At 41.7% G+C, this 19,984-nt stretch overlaps 1 protein-coding gene across 1 annotated transcript in view; it reads left to right on the top strand.

Annotated features, from left to right (window-relative positions):
* The window catches only part of rhbdd2 (rhomboid domain containing 2), a 36,645-nt gene extending 21,427 nt beyond the window's left edge, over positions 1-15,218 (top strand). Inside the window, exon 4 of the mRNA XM_052035552.1 lies at positions 12,198-15,218. Coding sequence (XP_051891512.1) covers positions 12,198-12,711 — 514 coding nt within the window. The 3' untranslated portion in view covers positions 12,712-15,218. The remainder of the gene's footprint in view (positions 1-12,197) is intronic.
* Positions 15,219-19,984: the final 4,766 nt, after the last annotated feature.

The following is a 19,984-nucleotide window of genomic DNA, read 5'->3' as shown; positions in this document are numbered from 1 at the left end:
CAATTTTAGCAGGGGTGGGAACCTTCCCAATTTTACACATTGTGGTGAATGTTCTTATGAAATTATTTGCTATTACTTGGTTATGCTTTTTTGAGTTGTCACACTTGCAAATAGACCTTTTAAATTATTTCTGCTATGCTTCCATTGTTTTGTTTTAAAGAACCACCTCCCAAGTAGAGAGATTTTCTAGCACCTTCTGCATAGCCCATGTTCCTCCTCCTAAAGACTTTCATATCTGAAATGATCTTGACTTTAAGCTTAATTGCTGTATGAAATTGAAGTTCAAAAATTAACGCTAAGTAGGAGCAGGCCTCTTACTGAAAGGGAAGCTGAAGCCCTCCAAAACTAAATCAACAAAGTAAACTGTAAAAAAAGGAAAGTACACAAGGAGAACTTTTGTACTACTTGCAAATCTTTTTGTGAATGTGAGTATGGTTATGAATGTAATGGTCCAATGCATAGGCTTGTTTAGTTTTTAAAAACAAAAATGTCCAAAATGAAAACACAACAAATGCAAAATTGGTGTGGTTCTGGTGTGCAATTTTTGTTCTTTTCATAGTTTTCTATGAAAGTGTGCAGAAAATTGATATTGAAGAAACAAGTCCTTTGTCATTTTTTTGCAAGAAGGTAGAAGTTAAGGTTTCCAGCATAACAATTCAAATTCATTTCTAGGAGCATTTACAAGACATGGGTACAGATCAGGTAGATCAGTTATTTTGTTGTTACTCTAATTATCAGGAATGTTTGGAGGACAAAAAATGGGGAGCTCTTCAACATTTTGTGGCATATTGAGAAACTATCTAAATCACTGAGTTGGGTTAACTGTGGAAATCAACAAGTTCAATATTATACTGTATTAAAAAATGTTAATTCAGCACAAACTCAATGCATAAATTGAGATTATAGTTCAGGTAAGTGATCATTCTAAGCTATTGGTAATTGGTCCTGCTTATCACTGAAACTGTTCTGAGTAAATATGTTTTGATTTTTAAAAAATAAAAGTATGTATATATGTGAGATAAAGCAAAGCAGGACTGAAATCAAAATTACAATGGTTTAGAGGAAGAGAAAATAGTACAAGACTGAATACAAGCTAAAACACAGACTTATAATCAGAGACACCTTTCTGGATGTGGCTAAAAGCTCAGATGAAGTGAGGAACACATAATGGAGTCTGTCATGCCTGCAAGAATGTTGAGCAAGGTTTCAGAAGTGTGCTACCCATAGTTCCTGATAATTGTAAGTTGCCTTTGTGCTGGCAATTTCTTGTTATTCAAGAACTTTTTAAAGTCTTAAAACTCTGGATCGATTGCTCCAATTGCTTTCAGTTTATGCTAACTTGGCAGTGAGGTGGGAATCTGAACAAATATTCAGAAGGGAGAAAAGTGGAACTGCGAATAGAAAGTAGAAAATTAGCAGGTTTGAAAGGTAGAGAAAACTGATTAGAAAATATGGAATCCAGCAGTGGTTAAAGGTATGTATCGAAATGCATAGAGAATAAGCCATTTGGAATGAGGGCACTGATGGGAATATGATATTTTAGCTAATACTGAAGCGTGGCTTAAAGATAGCCTCGATGAAAGGTTAGTGTTCCTGGTTACAGGATTTCGGATAAGATGGAGTGGGGGATTAAAAAAACATAAAATCACAACTCTGGGAAGTGATGATATGTTATAGGATCATCAAGTGAACCAAAGGGGCAGCCACATTATTGGGTGCACACCATTGACCTTCAACTTGGCAGATAGAACCATAGACCAATACAGCACAATACAGGCCCTTCGGCCCACCATGTTGTGCTGACCTTCTAACCACACCTAAGACTATCTAACACCTTCCTCCCACATATCCCTCTATCTTAAATTCCTCCATATGCTCATCTAACAATCTCTTGAAATTGACCAACATATCAGCCTCCACCACCACCCCAGGCAGCGCATTCCATGCACCAACCACTCTCTGGGTGAAAAACCTCCCTCTGATGTCTCCCTTGAACTTCCCACCCATTACCTTAAAGCCATGCCCTCTTGTATTGAGCATTGGTGCCCTGGGAAAGAGGCACTGGCTGTCCACTCTATCTATTCCTCTTAATATTTTGTATACCTCTATCATGTCTCCCCTCATCCTCCTTCTCTCCAATGAGTAAAGCCCTAGCTTCTTTAGTCTCTCCTCATAATCCATACTCTCTAATCCAGGCAGCATCCTGGTAAATCTCCTCTGCACCCTCTCGAACGCCTCCACATCCTTCCTATAATGAGGCGACCAGAACTGGACACAGTACTCTAAGTGTGCTCTAACCAGAGTTTTGTAAAGCTGCATCATTACTTCGTGGCTCTTAAACTCGATCCCACAACTTATGAAAGCTAACACCCCATAAGCTTTCTTAACTACCCTATCCACCTGTGAAGCAACTTTCAGTGATCTGTGGATATGAACCCCCAGATCCCTCTGCTCCTCCACACTGCCCAGAATCCTGCCATTTACCTTGTACTCTGCCTTGGAGTTAGTCCTTCCAAAGTGTACCACCTCACACTTCTCTGGATTGAACTCCATTTGCCAATTGTCAGCCCAGCTCTGCATCCTATCAATATCCCTCCGTAAGCTTCGACAGCCCTCCACACTTTCCATAACACCACCGATCTTTGTGTCGTCTGCAAACTTGCTAACCCACCCTTCCACCCCCTCATCTAAGTCATTAATAAATATCACGAAAAATAGAGGTCCTAGAACCGATCCATGTAGACCACATCCACTGCATTACCCTCATCAATCTTCCTGGTCACCTCCTCAAAGAACCCTATCAGGTTTGTGAGGCAAGATCTTCCCTTCACAAAGCCATGCTGGCTGTCCCTAACTAGTCCATGTTTCTCTACATGCTTATAGATCCTATCTCTTAGAATCCTTTCCAACAGCATACCCACCACAGATATAAAGCTCGCTGGTCTGTAATTCTCCAGTCTATCCCTACTACCTTTTTTGTATAAGGGGACAACATTTGCCACCCTCCAATCCTCTGGTACCATTCCCGTGGACAACGGGGACTCAAAGATCCTAGCCAACTGTTCAGCAATCTCCTCCCTCGCCTCACGCAGCAGCCTGGGGAATATTCCATCAGGCCCCGGGGACTTATCTGTCCTAATATTTTCTAACAGCTCCAACACATCATTTCTCTTGATATCTACATGCTCTAGAACATTACCCTTACCAACGCTGTCCTCAGCGTCAGCAAGACCCCTCTCTTTGGTGAATACTGAAGAGAAGTATTCATTGAGAACCTCACCCACTTCCACAGCTTCCAGGCACATCTTCCCACCTTTGTCTTTAATCGGACCTACCTTTACTCTAGCCATCCTTCTGCTCTTCATGTACAAGTAAAAAGCCTTGGGATTCTCCTTAACCCTACTTGCCGAGGCCTTTTCATGTCCCCTTCTTGCTCTCCTCAGCCCCTTCTTGAGTTCCTTCCTTGCTACTCTATATTCCTCACAAGCCCTATCTGATCCTTGCTGCTTACACCTTATGTATGCTGCCTTCTTCCTCCTAACTAGTTGTTCCACCTCTCTTGTCACCCATGGTTCCTTCATCCTGCTGTTCCTTCTCTGCCTCACTGGGACAAATTTATGACTAACGTCCTGCAAGAGATCCCTGAACATAGACCACATCTCCATAGTACATTTCCCTTCAAAAATGTCATCCCAATTTACACTCTCAAGTTCTCGCCTTATAGCCTCATAATTCACCTTTCCCCAATTAAATATCTTCCCGTCCTCTTTGCTCCTATCCCTGTCCATGACAATGCTAAAGGTTATGGAGCAGTGGTCACTGTCCCCCAAATGCTCACCCACCGAGAGATCTGTCACCTGACCTGGTTCATTACCTAAAACTAGATCTAATATGGCATTCCCTCTAGTCAGCCTGTCAACATACTGACAGGAATCCATCCTGGACACACTTAACAAACTCTGCCCTGTCTAAACCTTTGGCACTAAGCAGGTGCCAATCGATATTTGGGAAGTTGAAGTCTCCCATGATAACAACCCTGTTATTTTTGCATCTTTCCAAAATCTGCCTCCCAATCTGCTCCTCAGCATCCCTGCTGCTACCGGGGTGGGGGGGGGGGGGGCCTATAGAATACTCCCAGTAGAGTAACTAGTGAGTAAAAAGGAGATGGAAAAGTAAATTGTGTGCAAATTTGTGTTAAGTTAAAAACACCAAGGCGTTAACAGTGGGAGACTTCACTTGCCCTAATGATAAAAGGAATACAATCAGGGTAGAAGGTAGGAGAGGCACAGAATTCCAAAACCACATTCTGGAGAACTGTCTAGCCAGTATATGACAGGCCCACCACGAGAGAGGGACAGATCTGGAATTAATTTTTGAGAATGAGACTGGGCAGGAGGGAAGAGTATCAGAGGAGGATCATATCTGGGATAGAGATTGTAATTCAGTTTAGCATAGTTAAATAGCTAAAACAGGAGTCAAGGTTCTAACTTAGGAAAGGCCACTTTTACTAGATTATGAAGTGATTTAGCAAAAGTGGACTGGGAACTATTTAAAAGTAAATCATTGTCAGAGCAGTGGGTGGCATTAGATAAATGTCACCCACTGTAAAAGAAGTACTAAGGGAGTACTTGAATATGGGTAAATCAGGTGAAATATATCCCAGACTGTTAAAAGTAGCCTGGAATTAATCAGGGACATTTTTTATCAATTGTCCCTGGTTACAGGACTGGTGTTAATGGAATGGAAGACTGCTAACGTAGTACTATTGACTGGAAATGAAGGAAGGGATAACCAAGGCCTTGCAGGAAAGTTAGTTTAATTTTACCAATAGGAAAATTATCGGAATCATTCTAAAAGACAGCTTAAACCTTAATTTAGAAAGGAATAGGGACAGTCAATTTGGTTTGCTTAAGGGAAGATCTGACTATCTTTGAGGAGGTAGCAAGGTGGGTGAATGTGGGCAGTGCTTTTGATGTAGGTGATGTGGATTTTAACAAGGCTTTTGACAGGACCCCATGTGGCCAGCTGGTGTGGGAGTAAAAGCCTGCGGAATTGAGGTGGAGTGGTAAATTGGATCCAAAATGGGCTCGGTGACAAGAAGCAAAGGGTAATGATTGACAGGTGTTTTTGTGGCTGGAAGCTATTACCAGTAGGTCCCTTGCCCTTTGTAATATGTATTAATAATTTAGACCTGAATGTAGGGGATGTGATGTTTTTTTTAAAAAAAGTTTGCAGATGAAACAAAATTGGTTGTGTGGAGGACTGAAGTAAAGTTTTAGACTGCAGGAAGGTGTAAATGGTTAGTCGAACAAAAAAGTGGCAGATGAAAATAATCCAGAGATGTCTGAAGTAATGCATTTGAAGAGGTGTAACAAGGCAAGCACTCAGTAAATGGCAGCATATGGCATGATATTGAGGAAGGAAGAAATGTTATGGTGTACATGCACAGATGCTTAAATGTAGCATGACAGGTCAATAAAATGTTTTAAAAGGCATTTGAATGCTTTCCTTTATTAGCAAAGGCCAAAATATGAGCAGGGAGATCTTGTTAGAAGTATATACATCACCCAGTAAGCCACAGCTTGAGTATTGTGTGGAGTTCTGGTCAACACATGACTGGAAAAAATGTGATTGCACTGGGGAGAGTGCAGACAGATCTACAGGGACAGACCTCCCATTTTTCAGAACTGGCAATGAGGAAAGATGAGATAAGCAAAGTTGTTTTCTTTGCAGTATTGGGAAGTTAAGGGAATGTCCAGCTGAGGTGTATAAAATTATGAGGACTAGCTCGAGTAAATAGGAAGGACCTACTTCATAGAGGGAGGCAAAAATTTGAAGTACAGTTAAACTCCAATAATCCGACAGCATCGGGTCTTTGGTGCCAGACTGGCAAATTTTCCAGAGCTTCCAATGTTATTCCCATTAGTATTCCAACCCACTGATGATAAACAGGAGTGTAATAAATTTTCCATTAAATCCACTGGGTTTAAGGGAAACAAGGCCCACTGAGTTTAAAGGGACCATGGGAAATGGGGCCCTGGTGATTTTAAAAGGAGTGTGCGAAACGGCAGCATTAGGATTTCAGAACAATTTGGCTACTAGATTATCAGATATTTACTGAAGTAGTAGAAGTATTAAACATGAATTGAGGAAAAATGTTCTTCATGTTGAGGGTGGTAGATGTCTGGACGCTGCCTGTAAGGGCAGGAGAGGCAGAAACCTTCACATTGAAACAGTATTTGGATGTGTACTTGACCTGTGACCTGCAGGGCAATTGACCTAGTGCTGGAAGGTGGGATTAGAATGGGCTGCTCTTTTCAACCAGTATATAGACAATGGGCTGTATAGCCTGTTATTGTGTCACAGATTTTCTAGGAGACTGATACGCAATGTTTCAGAGGGTAATAATTCTCAGTCAGAAGTACTTCCTGGCATGTGTCCTAACTTGCCACAGGATTTTGTGTATATGACTTATTATCCTGCTATCCCTATCGACCTCAAGCAACCTGTCTTGCTGAATGGAGTCCAATCCTTTATCATTTTAATTTTAAATGTTGTAGGTCGAATTCTCTTAAGATAAACACCTAACCAGAACCATTACAAAAAGCAACATTCTGTTTGCATTGTCATAGTCACTACATCACGGAAGGAAGCCATTCAGCCTATCAACCCATTGAGTCCTTGCAGGCTCTCTTTACAGTAGTCCAGTCAGTACAGGTTCCCCAGTTCCCCTGCTAAATTATCCTAGCCCTGCAAGCTCATTTCCCTCTGGTGCCTTATCCAACTTTTACAGCCATTGTTCATTCCTGCTTCCACCATCCTTGCAATACCAATTGGCGTGGAAATCCAGAAGGACAGTTGGATTGCCATTGGATCAATTGGTAGTGAGCTAAGAGTGGGGCAGACAAGCGATGAACAAAATGAGGCTGATGAATTGGATAAGGTCACCTGAGAGAGCAGTTTGGATTATTTGATCTATAGGTAATTAGATAAGGCTAGGCTGTGTATTTTTGAGGTACAGACAAGAAGAATTTCTTCACACAAAATGAAATTGAAAATATTTCCCTAAAAGACCTTTGAAGCTAGGTGAATTGAAAATATTAAACTGAAAATTTTTGCAGTACTTTTCTAGGTAGGAAACCAAGACAGATTTGTGAAGTTAGTTGCAAAGGGCCACAATTTAAGTGACTGATCGTAAAAGCTCAAGAGTCCAATAAGTTTATTTCTATTCCTTTATTTGCAGAAGCTGACTTTTGCAGAGCACACAAGTGAAGTGTGTTTGGAAACGAAAAGCAAAATACTGCAGATGCTGGGAATCAGAAACACAGAGTGCTGGAAACTCTTGGCATCTGTGGGAGAGAAACAGGGTTTATGTTTCAGATTGCCCATCCATCATCAGTGTTTTCATTACACACAGCTGCTCTGCTGAGTGTTTCCAGCACTTTGTGTTTTTGTTGTGAGGTTTTTGGGAAGTAAGCCCAGGTTATAAAATGCACTTCAGCAACCTTCTGTCATCAGGATTAGCCAAACAACTGTAGAAAGCAGACTCCTTTTACATCTGCTTCATCTTTTTACACCGTTTGCTCCACTTTTTAAATTAATAGTCTTCATTTTCCTTTAAAGTTTTTTTGAATGTTATGTCTGGCACAAGTGGACGGCTATTGGTAGGCATGTAATTAGTTTATCAGACTGATGTGCTGAATTATTGGAATAGGACATGCTCTGAAATCCCAGCAATTTAACACCAAAATGTTGGCATTTGCCCCATCCCCCTCTCTTAGAAAATCAGACTGTCCAGTGCAAATGCAAAACACCTGAACCTCCTTGCTGAGCTTTGGCAGTTTCTCAGCTGTGCCTTGCCCTTGGATTCTATGGGTCTAGCTACAGGACATGAGATTATCTTTTTATAATTTTAAAAATAAACTTTATTCATGAAAAATTTGTACAGGGAATACAAAATAATCAGTCTTTACATTCATTGTGTCATCTAATAATACATTCATTCGGCCATCAAATCAATACACGAGCTTGTTGCAGATCCTCGGTAGTTACCGAGGGGAATCTGGCCTTTGATCTGCACCAGGTTACACTTAGAGCCAGAATAGTAACTCCATTCATTTCAATGTAGGTGAACGGCTGCCAGGGAGAAGGGCAAGTACAAGATAGGTTAGATATTTTTGAATTGATAGTGTTTGCTTTAATATTTTAGATGAATGTACTGGAAATAGAATAGGTTTTTAATAAATCTTGACAGTTTCTGAACATAATTGGAATTAGTTTATTATTGTCATTTGTACCGAGGTACAGTGGAAAAACTTGTCTTGCATACTGTGCATACAGATCAATTCATTACACAGTGCATTGAGGTAGTACAAGGTAAAACAATACAGAATGCAGAGTAAGGTGTCACAAGCTACAGAGAAAGTGCAGTGCAGATAGACAATAACACGCAAGGTCATAACGAGGTAGGTTGTGGAGTCAAGAGTCCATCTTATCGTACTGGGGAACTGTTCAATAGTCTTATAACAGCGGGATAGAAGCTGTCCTTGAGCCTGGTGGTATGTGCTTTCAGGTTTTAGTATCTTCTGCCTGATGGGAGGGAGGGGAGGGAGAATATCCCGGGTGGGCGGGGTCTTTGATTATGCTGGCTGCTTTACTGAGGCCGCGAGAAGTATAGACAGAGTCCACGTAGGGGAGGCTGGTTTCTGTGATGTGCTGAGCTGTGTCCACAACTCTCTGCAATTTCTTACGGTCCCTGGCAAAGCAGTTGCTATACCAAGCTGTGATGCATCCAGATAGGATGCTTTCTATGGTGCATCGATAAAAATTGGTGAATGTCAAAGGGGACGTGCTAAATTTCTTTAGCTTCCTGAGGAAGTAGAGGTGCTGGTGAGCTTTCTTGGCCATGGTGCTTACGTGGTTGGACCAGGACAGGCTATTGCTGACGTTCACTTCTAGGAACTTGAAGCTCTCAACCCTCTCGACCTCAGCACCAGTGATGTAGACAGGGTCATGTACACCACCCCCCTTCCTGAAGTCAATGACCAGCTCTTTTGTTTTGCTGACACTGAGGAAAAGGTTGTTGTCATGACACCATGTCACTAAGCTCTCTATCTCCTTCCTGTACTCCGACTCATCATTCTTTGAGATTTGGCCCACTACGGTCGTATCATTTGCAAACTTACAGATGGAGCTAGAGCAGAATCTGGCCGCGCAGTCATGAGTGTATAGGGAGTAGAGTAGGCAGCTGAGAATACAGCCTTGTGGGGCACCAGTGTTGAGAATAACCGTGCCAGAGGCGTTGCTGCCTTTTGTTACTGATTGCGGGCTGTTGGTCAGGGAGCCAAGGATCAGGAACATTGAGAAGCTTTTAAAGTCCTCAATAGCTTTGACTGCTGGTGAAATTACTGGTGCTTGAGAGATCCTGCTTAATTTTCTCATCCCCAATCAAGGAATGCTGAGACCAATTGTATTGCTCTTATTAACAGCCTGCCTGAGATCAGCTGGATGGTGATCATGAATGTCCAAATGAACTTATAAGTAGGTCACTCATTCCCTCAAGCCTGCTCAGTGAGTCAATTAACATTGTGGCTGAGCTGACTGTAGAATGAATTCCATATTCTCAACTACACATGGCAACCTTTCACCTCTTGTTTCTTAATCTATCTAACTCTGCCTTAAGAATATTAAAAGACTCTGTTTCCTCTGCCCTCAAGGGAAAGGAGTTCCAAAGATTCTCAGACCTCTAAAAGAAAACAATTCACTTCATCCATGTCCTAAATGGTGATCCATTATTTTTAAGCAGTGACTCCCTACTTCCAGATCCCTCGAGGAAAACTCAGGGACCCCTGGGATCTTGTATATATCAATCAAGTCCCTCATTAAAGCTCCCAATCTCAAAACATACCTCTGTCTTTTCATTCAGTTATACATTTTTTTGGAACTGGGCATTCCCCACAAGGTCGGCATTTAGTATTCATTGCTAATTTTCCTTAAGAAGGTGGAATCGAGTTGCCTTCTTGAACAGTTGCAATCCCTCTGGTGAAGAAATTCCAAAAATGTTACTGGAGCTGCACTCATCCAGACTAATAAAGCACTTTGTCTGCTCTCAACTTGTGACTTGTCGATGATGGAAAGGACTTGGGGTCAGAGGGTGAATCACTTGCCACAGGATGCTCAGCCTCTGATCCACTCCTGTAGCTGCCATACTTGGGTGCCTGGGCCATTGAGCTTCTGATTAATGGTGACCTCCAGCTTTTTGATGGTGGCAACTTGGCAATGGTAATGCCATTGAATGTCAAGGATAAGTGGTTAGGCTCTCTTGTTGGGTATGTTAATTGCCTGACACTTTAATGTCATTTGTCAACCCACATTACAGTATAGCTCAATTGAGAGCAATCATTTTGATTTGGGTGAGGAGATTAAGGCTGTGGTGGTTGTTAATGCCTGCTCATATGGTTGGGTCATTGATATTTATCTGTATTCTTAAAGGGGGAGGGGGGTTGGGGGCAGATTCCAAGGGAACCTGTAAGAAAGGGGCTCCTTAATAAGTTCTAGTTTTCTAGCTCCAGGTGGGTGTCAGATATCATTCAGTTGCACTGTGCTTCAGCTGTACTTGTTGAAGGAACAGCTTCACTCCACTGAGGGAACAAAGTGAGCAGACTGATGAAGTATCACCTTGAGCTAATAACGAGCTCTGCTAACCTGCTAGGAAAGAATCGCTCTCTCGCACTCTCTCCCCTGAACTGTCTCAACAATCCCTGGATTAGAAAATCTGCAAATCCTTGAGATTTGCTGTTACTTGGTTGGAATGGTTGAACTGGGGAATGACGTAAAGGAGGGTGTTCTTTGTGACTGCATCACTTGCTTTCAGGTTGTAGGGTTCTACTGCTGACGAGAAAATTTTAATACTTAGTTCAAGTTGGCTACAATCCAGAAGGTGGTTAAAAGAAAAGACCCTCCTGGCACTTATCCCTGCAACCATGTAAAGTGTTACACCTGCCCCTACACCACCTCCCTCACCACCATTCAGGGCCCCAGACAGTCCTTCCAGGTGAGGCAGCGCTTCACCTGTGAATCCAAGGGTGTCCTATGTTGCATCCGGCGCTCCTGGTGCAGCCCCCTCTACGTGGGTGAGACCCGACGCAGATTAGGTGACCGTTTCATCGAGCACCTTCGCTCCGTCCGCCACAACAGCCAGGATCTCCCGGTGGCCAGCCACTTCGACACTTCCCATTCCCATACTGACGTGTCTATCCACAGCCGCCTGTACTGCCAAGTTGAGGCCAGACGTAGGTTGGAGGATCAACACCTCGTACTCAGTCTTGGTAGTCTCTGACCTGACGGCATCAACATAGATTTCTCTGATTCCAATAACCCTTTCCCTCTGTTTTCCCCTTTTTTCTCCCCCGTACCCCATTATTTTCCCTCATTCCTGCAGCCCCCTAACCCCTTCTCCTTCCCCTCCCCTGCCCATCACCTCCCTCCTATTCCCTACCTCCCTCCCTTTTACTCCATGGTCTACTGTCCCCTCCTACAGGATTCCTTCTTCAGCCCTTTGCCTCTTCCACCTGTCATCTCCCAGCTTCTCGCGTCATTCCCTTTTACCCACCTTCCCCCTCTCACCTAGACTCGCCTATCATCTGCCTGCATGCTCCTCCCTCGATCTTCTTCTGCCCTCTTCCTTTCCAGTCCTGATGAACAGTCTCGACCCAAAACATCAACTGTTTGTTTCCCTCCACAGATGCTGCCTGACCTGTGTTCCTCCTGCATTTTGTGTGTATTGCTTCAGATAGCAGCATCTGCAGAATCTCTTGTGCCTGCATGCATTTGTTAATGGTTGTGTCTTTCCTTGATGTAATATCTGGCTGTTTACTTTGACGCTGGCACTGAAATACATTTGTGTTTATTCAATACAGTAATTTTGAACACACATGGGTGTATTTCGTTGACTGGAATAGTTTCTGACAAGGGCTCTTGCACATCTAGCTATATATGGGATGCACTATGCAATTGGAATGTAAAGTGTTTCATCTGGAATTATTTTCTTGGAAGTGAGAAATGTGTTGTTGTGACCTACTCACACTGACCTTAAATGTTTTCTGCAACATAAGATGTCATTGGCTAGGAGTAATGTTTATTTGGTGGAAATAAATATGGCAATTCAACATTAGGATTTTGCTTTCTTTTTATTTTAGGTGCAATCCTAAACCAGGGTCCTACCCCACTCAAACCTATTACTTTCCTCCATCCACTGACCCAGAGTACTGCTATTATTCAGGGATTTTAAAAGAACAGATTAATTTGTATGGACATGAGAGGCAACAGCATCTTAGTTATAATCTTGAAAGTTTTCCTGGATTTGGATTTGATGTTGGGCGTGCATCTGAACATGGACACAGTCATGATATTATGCATCCACCTGGACATGTATTCAACCATGATCTCAGGCAGACATTTGGACACGGACACAGCCATGATGTTGGTACATCCGAACACGGACATGGCCATGACGTTGGACATGGCCATGATCTTGGGCACGTATCTGGATGTGGGCACACCCACAATCTTGCGCGCAATCCTGAACATGGATGTACTTGTGACCGTAAACCCGATTCTCAGTATCCTGAAGAGGTACAGCCTCCTGGGCTCCAACAGGGTTTTAAGAGTTTTGGTGCCAAACAAGACTCCTTTTCTGTGGTAATGGACTAAGTTTTGCTCTGGGTTTCTTTTCTAGCAGGCTGCTGCACACACAAGAGGTGCCAGGCACGGACAACATCATTCCAAACCAAAGATGGCATTTTTTTTTAAAGTTAAGTTACAATACCCTGGTTCAATCTGCTGAGACAGCAGAAAGGTGGATGTTGATGTATAGTGAGTCCCATCATTGGCATCCAGTTCAAGTTGTGAAAGATTTTAAAAAATCTGCAACTATCTTTGCCAAACATTAGAATTAAAAATGTTGTCATATTTTTAGTAGTTTTCACTTTCTGTTTTATTTATTGTGCTACCTTTTTTTTGGATTGAGAAATTGGTTTCTGGTTGCAAAGTATGATAAGTTGTATATTTTGCCTTAAAGCTGGCACAGCATTCCATTTACAAATGTCCATGCAATGATGATCACCAGGCTCATTTTTCATTCCATTAATGTGCTTATTAAACATTAATAATAAGTAAGTTTTGTAAACAGCATACATTGGAAAACTTCTGGCCATGAGTTTGAGACCCAAGATGCTGTATGATTGAACCTGACTTGTACTGTTATGGAATAATTATGAGTCACTTCACTTAACTGGATAGGCCAAGAGATGTGCACTAGAGTTAAGGTACTGGGGAAAAGAAAATCTGGCCCGCCATGCAGGTTACAGAGTGACGGAGATAATGGGCATGGAGAATATAATGCAATCTTTACCTGTTTTACTGTCTTTCCAACTTGATATTAGCCATTCCTTTGTGGTAGGTAGAAAATGGTAGCAAGGCTTTCTTCCAATAGTGAGACAGGGAAATGTGAGGATGAGTTACCACTGTTTCCACATCTTTAGCTGAGCAGTGATAGAGTCTGTAAACATGATACTTATCTTCCTCTTCAAAATGACAGCAGATGAAGGGTGTGAGAGGATGGGAGGGAATCAGAATGTAAAACATAAAAAAAACCCTCTGACACATTGCTTCCAATATCCACAAAACCAGATCTGGAAGTGTAGGCAGGTCTGGTTCTAGTTTGGTTTTTGTGTTTCTCACTTACAACTTTAAAATTTGAATTTTGTGAACCAGGGAATGGAAATAGTTCTGATGCATTATAGGTGAATGAATCTGAAAACATCAGTTTGATTTGTCTGTAAGGAAACCTCGAATATATGGAAATTAATAGCAACATGGACCTTGTATGCAGGTCCTGAGGCTTGCAATCTGAATGAGCCATGAAGAGAAAAACTGATTAGATAATGTCAGAGGAGCTTAATAAAAGTTAGCAATAACTTTGTTTTGTGAGCGACTTGTGTTGAGATTTTGCAACTGTAATGATGACGACATGCCAGCGTCCAATTCTATTTCATTACCACCTCTATCAACACCATCTTCTCCACCGCCTATTGTTTCTAAGTTGTTTGTCTGAAATGCACAATTGATTGAAAATGAATTTCCTCCACTATAAATTGTGAAGTCTGCCACAATCTCCATCCTTCTCCCTGGTAATTGAGACTAAACCAGACATTTTGTACTTTTGGTGTTATTTTTGGTTCAGAGATACACAGCTGATGACTTGTACACTCCTACACAAAGACTGCCCACTTCTGACTGCATAACTGTGTTCAATTCACCCTCTACCCCCAGCTCCTCTTTTGCTGAAACCTTTATCAGTGTTTTTATAATCTGTGGACTTGTCTATTCCAATGTACTGCTGCCTAGTTTTCTATCTTCTACCTTACACTTGAGCTCAAAAATTCTGATGCCCCCATTCTAACCCCTGTTAGTTATTCACCTATCAGCCTTGGATCTCTGTGGTTTCTTGGTCTGATCATGCTTCACTTTAAAAATTTTTTTTAATCCTTCAATGTTTTGCCTCTTTCTCTTTCTGTAACATCCAGACCTACAACTCAACATCTCTATGGAGCTTGAATTTTGGCCTCCTCTTCATGTCCAGTTTTACTCACATTGCCATTGGCTTTAAGTGCCTAAATGTTAAACTTCCTGCCTCTCTACCTCTTCTACTTTAAGACCATTCTGAAAATCTACCTCTTCAATCAAATTTTTTGAACAGATTTTGGGTTTGTAATGATGACAGAACTACTTCTATTCACATGACATTGTTTTCAGCACATGCATAGTTTCATGGTGTTGCTGTCAATAATATGGAACACCTCCAGAGGCTGCAGTGCTTTTTTCAGCCTTGTAATAAAGTTGGAGGAAATCACTTAAAGCGATCGGAATTTGTTACCTCTGCTGTAAAATACCCTGAAAGCCTTAACTTGATGGGCTGTAATTAAAAAGTTATCTGGCCCTGAAAACATCTTGTACATCTGTGTTATTTCTTCATATAACTGTTTCAAAATGTATGGGATTTTAAAATGTATTTTTATAAAAATCTGCAGTTTTATATTCTATTGTAATTGTGTGCATGTTACAATCTTTAGAACTCTATTTAAAACAAAAATTAAAAACTATGCATTTTGCTTGCTGAGATACCATCTGTGAAAACTGTTTAATGTGACTATCTGCTAGCCAGCTTGATGATATCAGCTGGTGGACTCCAGGGATTACCTTGAATTAAAGTTTGTCAGCATCAAGCATCACGGAAGGGAAAGTCGTCAGAATAAAAGTTATGAGACCTTTCTTCCAGGAGAGTGGTGAGAGTTGTCAATTTACCTCTGACCTTAAATTCTGGTGCAACATTTCCTTGTGTGGCTTGGAATCATTCTTTGTTTAGTGCTCATGTTACTATGTTAAAAGTGCTGTAAGAGCACAGATTGCTATTGTGGTCTTCATTTCCTTATTTAATAATTTCTTTCTGAAAAGTACAATTTAAATAGGTTACCAAGGACAGCTTAAGTCTCATCAGCAGTTGCCCTCTCTTTAATTGCATTATTTACCATTTCACAGCCATTGCTTCAAAGTACATATTTAAATTGCCTGATACTAATATCAATAGTGTCTGTAACATTTTTGACTCTAATCAGATTCCACTCTGGAAACTTGATTGCATAATCTAGGCTGACAGTCCTGTGCGGTACCCAAGAAGTATTGCACAGTCAGAAATGCTGTCGTTTAGATGAGATTTAAATTGGTGCACCATCTGTCCCACTGAGCTAGATATAGACCAAGAGCTAATGACTTTTCCCCCTGGTGTCCTGACCAATCATAATGCTTCACCCATCATTGTTTTAAAATAATAATCTGGCCATTGTCATATTGCTGATTGGGGAATATTGGTTCTGAAGTGCTGCAGAACATCCTGATTATGTGAAAGATCCTTTTATAAACATAAGTTATTTACTACACATGGAACAGAATATTGAAATACCAGCTTGCATTTTAAATTCCTCCACAATTTACAGACAAATGTTTTGGTGGATAACAGGATCTAGGACATACGAAGCCTACCTGAAGGAGTCTTTTAGCATGAGGCAGTGATTTTGGAACTGCCACTAAGCAGTAGACAACAGCAGACAAAACAGCATTCAGACTCTTCTGCAGTTTCACATTGGGAATCTGAACCATATTTACTTGAAGATCCTGAGTTCAGTTCCCAAGCCCAATTGTTTTCAAGAAGTGCGGTGAATTTGGTGAGTGAGAGAGTGAAGCGTTTTCTATAAAGAGTCTGCCTCAAAACTGCAAACCTCACATCTTCCAAACTTGGGTTTGGCTCTCTGGGCTTTTAGAATCCTCACCACTCTGCCCCTCCAAACAAAAATAGTGAGCTCTGCTTTCTACTGCTCCTTCAAAATTACCCTTAAAGCCTATCATCAACCAAACTTTGGTTCACTTGTCCTAGTATCTCCTTTTAGGGATCAATGTTAGATTTTGTCTAATAGCATTCCTGTTAAATGTTCTGTAAGGTTTGACTAGAGTTGTAGAGCACAATGGCACAGAAACAGGCCCTTCTGTCCATCTAGTCCATGCCAGTCTGGTTTTCTGCCTAGTTCCATCTATCTGCACCTGGACCATAGCCCTCCATACCCCTCCCATCCAAGTACCTATCCAAATTTCTCTTAAATGTTACAATTGAACCCACATCTACCACTTCCACTGGCAGCTCATTCCACACTTGCACCAGCCCACCCTCTGAGTGAAGTAGTTTCCCCCTCAGATTCCCCTTAAATATTTCACCTTTCACCCTAAACCTGTGACATTTAGTTCTAGTCTCACCCAACCTGAATGGAAAAAGCCTGCATGCATTCACCCTATCTATACCCCTCATAATTTTGTATATCTCTATAAAATCTCCTCTCATTCTCCTGTGCTGCAGGGAATAAAGTCCTAACCAATTCAACCTATCCCTGTAACTCAGGTCCTCAAGTCCCGGCAACATCCGTGTAAATTTTCTCTGCAGTCTTTCAACCTTATTGATATCTTTTCTGTAGGTAGGTGACCAGAACGGCACACAATACTCCAAATTTGGCCTCACCAATATCTTATACAACTTCAACATAACATCCCAACTCCTGTACTCAATGCCCTGATTTATGAAGACCAGTGTGCCAAAAGATCTCTTTACAACCCTATCTACCTGCGATGCCACTTTCAAAGAATTATGGATCTGTATTCCCAGGTTCCTTAGTTCTACTGCACACCTCAGTGCCCTACTGTTCACTGTATAAGTCTTACCCTGGTTTGGCCACCCAAAGTGTATCACCTCACATTTGTCTGCATTAAATTCCGTCTGCCATTTTTCAGGCCATTTTTTTCAGCAGGTCCAGATCACTTTGCAAGCTTTGATAACCTTCCTCGCTGTCCACTCCACCCCTAATCTTGGTGTCACCCTCAAATTTGCTGATCCAGTTTACCATATTATAATCTAAATCATTAACATAGATGATAAACAACAACACCACCGGTCACAGGACTCCAATCAGAGAGACAACCATCCACTACTACTCTCTGGCTTCTCCCGCTATATTGAAGGTACTACACAAAAGGAAATTGTTTCTAAAGCTTTCATTTTTTTCTTGCATAACATTTCTACACATTGTTGTGACCTGGTGCTGACATTTAACAGCCAATTAACAGCTTTCTCAAAACAAATTAGACTGTTTCCCACTAATGGAATTTGGGGTGTGGAGAGGTTAATTTGCTCGGTCCCCTTTCTGGAGAAGCACAGCAAGGATGGCAGATATTTATCATTTAGAATGTCCCTTGCTGATTTATTGCAGTAATGTTGTCTCTGTCTTCATGCACAGAGCAACTCTGCTCTCTTGTAACCCTTCTGCACAAAAGCTGTCTGCCTAAATGAGCGAGTGGTGGAAGGATTTTCTCCTTTATGTTGTCATGCAAACCAGTAGTTATTTTTGTTTTACATACAAACATATGGAAGTGATAGATAGGAAAGACTGATTCATCAAGGCTGTCCTGTACTGATGTCCCTGGGACAATCACATCTAGACTCTCACTTTCTACTCTGCCTCCAGGTAATATGGGAGAGGCAAAGATCAGAAGCACTGCAAACTTCACCATGAGATCAACCTCGATCTGTAATGTGATCTCTGTCCCATTCTAGAACTGCTCCAACTCCTTGAGAAGCAATGGCAGTGCTGCAAGTGGACTCTGCACCTGAGGATTAAGTGGAAGGGGTTGGGGAAGATTTTCACACAAACAGAAGTAGTTCCATAGAAATAAGTTAGCACTTTTTTTTGTCATTTGGCCCAGTTTCAGAGGGAGATGGGAGCAGGCTTGAAGTGAGGCCATATACTGTCACTGCTCTGGAGGCTGAAAACATCCACAGACCAAAACAGCCAAGGGCCATTCTCGTGCATTAGGACTGTTCATTTCAAAACTGTACTGCTAGAATCCTGGGAATGGGTTACACAGCAAACCAGACATAAATAAAGGCCACTGATCATTCCCCTATTGTTTTCTTGGCTTAACTGAAAGATTCTGTCATCCTGTCAAATTAATGGAACCAAGTTCGGTGTCTATCACAGGAAGGCCTTATCTAAACAACTGGGAATGGAAATTTTATTTCAATTACTTGCAGTATTGTTCCTTTTTATTGAAGGTACTGAATCAAGCTGATCAGAAATGTCACAGATGCTGGAAACCCTCCAGTATCTCATCCAAAGGATGTGACACCCAGGGAAGTGTGGTTTCTGCTACATCTTTGGCTGCAATTCCCAGCTTGCTTTTACCTTCCTGTAGAAAATAAGAATGTGAAATATAGGCTGTATGAACCCTGCCTTTGATTAATCCACAGATGACATTTGGCCTCATCTCCAGTTTTTTACCACACCCCTATCTCTGGAGATTTTTGAATGCAAAAAGGAATGAATCATTCTCTTCCTTGAACATACTCAACAGCCAAGCATTCATGACTTCTTGAGCAGCAAACTCCAGGGCTACACAAACCTCCAGCTGAAGTTATATTTCTTGCTATCTCTCCATAATGGGCCTTCCTTGGCCTGAGATCAAGCCTCCTGGCTCTAGACCCAGCCAGCAAAAGCAGTCTCTCCTAGAGTACCCTGCTAAGCCTTCTCAGATTTTCATGTATTCTTCCAAACTCAAGTGAGTACAGACATAATCCACAAAGTCATTCCTCCTAGAAGATCCCTCTCATGCCCATTTTTGCGTCACGTGGGAGAGAAATGTATGCTTCCATTTGGGAGTCCAGTATGGCATGCACTACTCCAGTTATAGTCATATCACAGCCCTGTACAATTGTAGCAAAAACTTCTTTACACTTCTAGTACTACATCTTAGCAAAAATGGGAAAACAGCCTCTCCAGTACTCAAAAAGCTTGACGTAATCCTGGATAAAGTTGGCACTGGGCTCAATCTTCTGATGTATGAACTATTTACAGGATACACAGCAGTGATTCAACAGCACCTCTTAGCTCCATGGTCACTACCACCACAGGAAGTTGCAACTGGAAGTAAATAATTTGGCTACTGTTCTGCCATTCAGTGATATTCTTGAATTGCAGTCTAACTCCATGTATTCCCTTTTGGTCCATGCCCCTTATTACCTTTGGCTAACAGAAACCAATGGCAAATTTAAAATGAACACTTGTTCCACAATTGCCATTTATGGAAACACAAGAGACTGCAGATGCTGGAAGCTGGAGCAACACACACACAGTGCTGGAGGAACTCAGCGGGTCAAGCAGCATCGATGTGGGGAAGTGGACAGTTGACGTTTTGGGTCGAGGCCCTTCATCTGGGCACCAAAACATTGATTGTCCATTTCCTTCCAAAGATGCTGCCTGACCTGCTGAGTTCCTCCAGCACTCTGTGTTGCTGCCATTTATGGAAGAAAGTTTTAGATTTCTTCCATTCT

The sequence above is a fragment of the Pristis pectinata genome, chromosome 21 (assembly GCF_009764475.1).
Source record: "Pristis pectinata isolate sPriPec2 chromosome 21, sPriPec2.1.pri, whole genome shotgun sequence".
NCBI lineage: Eukaryota > Metazoa > Chordata > Chondrichthyes > Rhinopristiformes > Pristidae > Pristis > Pristis pectinata.
The sequence above is the reverse complement of the archived record's forward strand: the minus strand, read 5'-3'. Positions and strand labels throughout refer to the sequence as shown.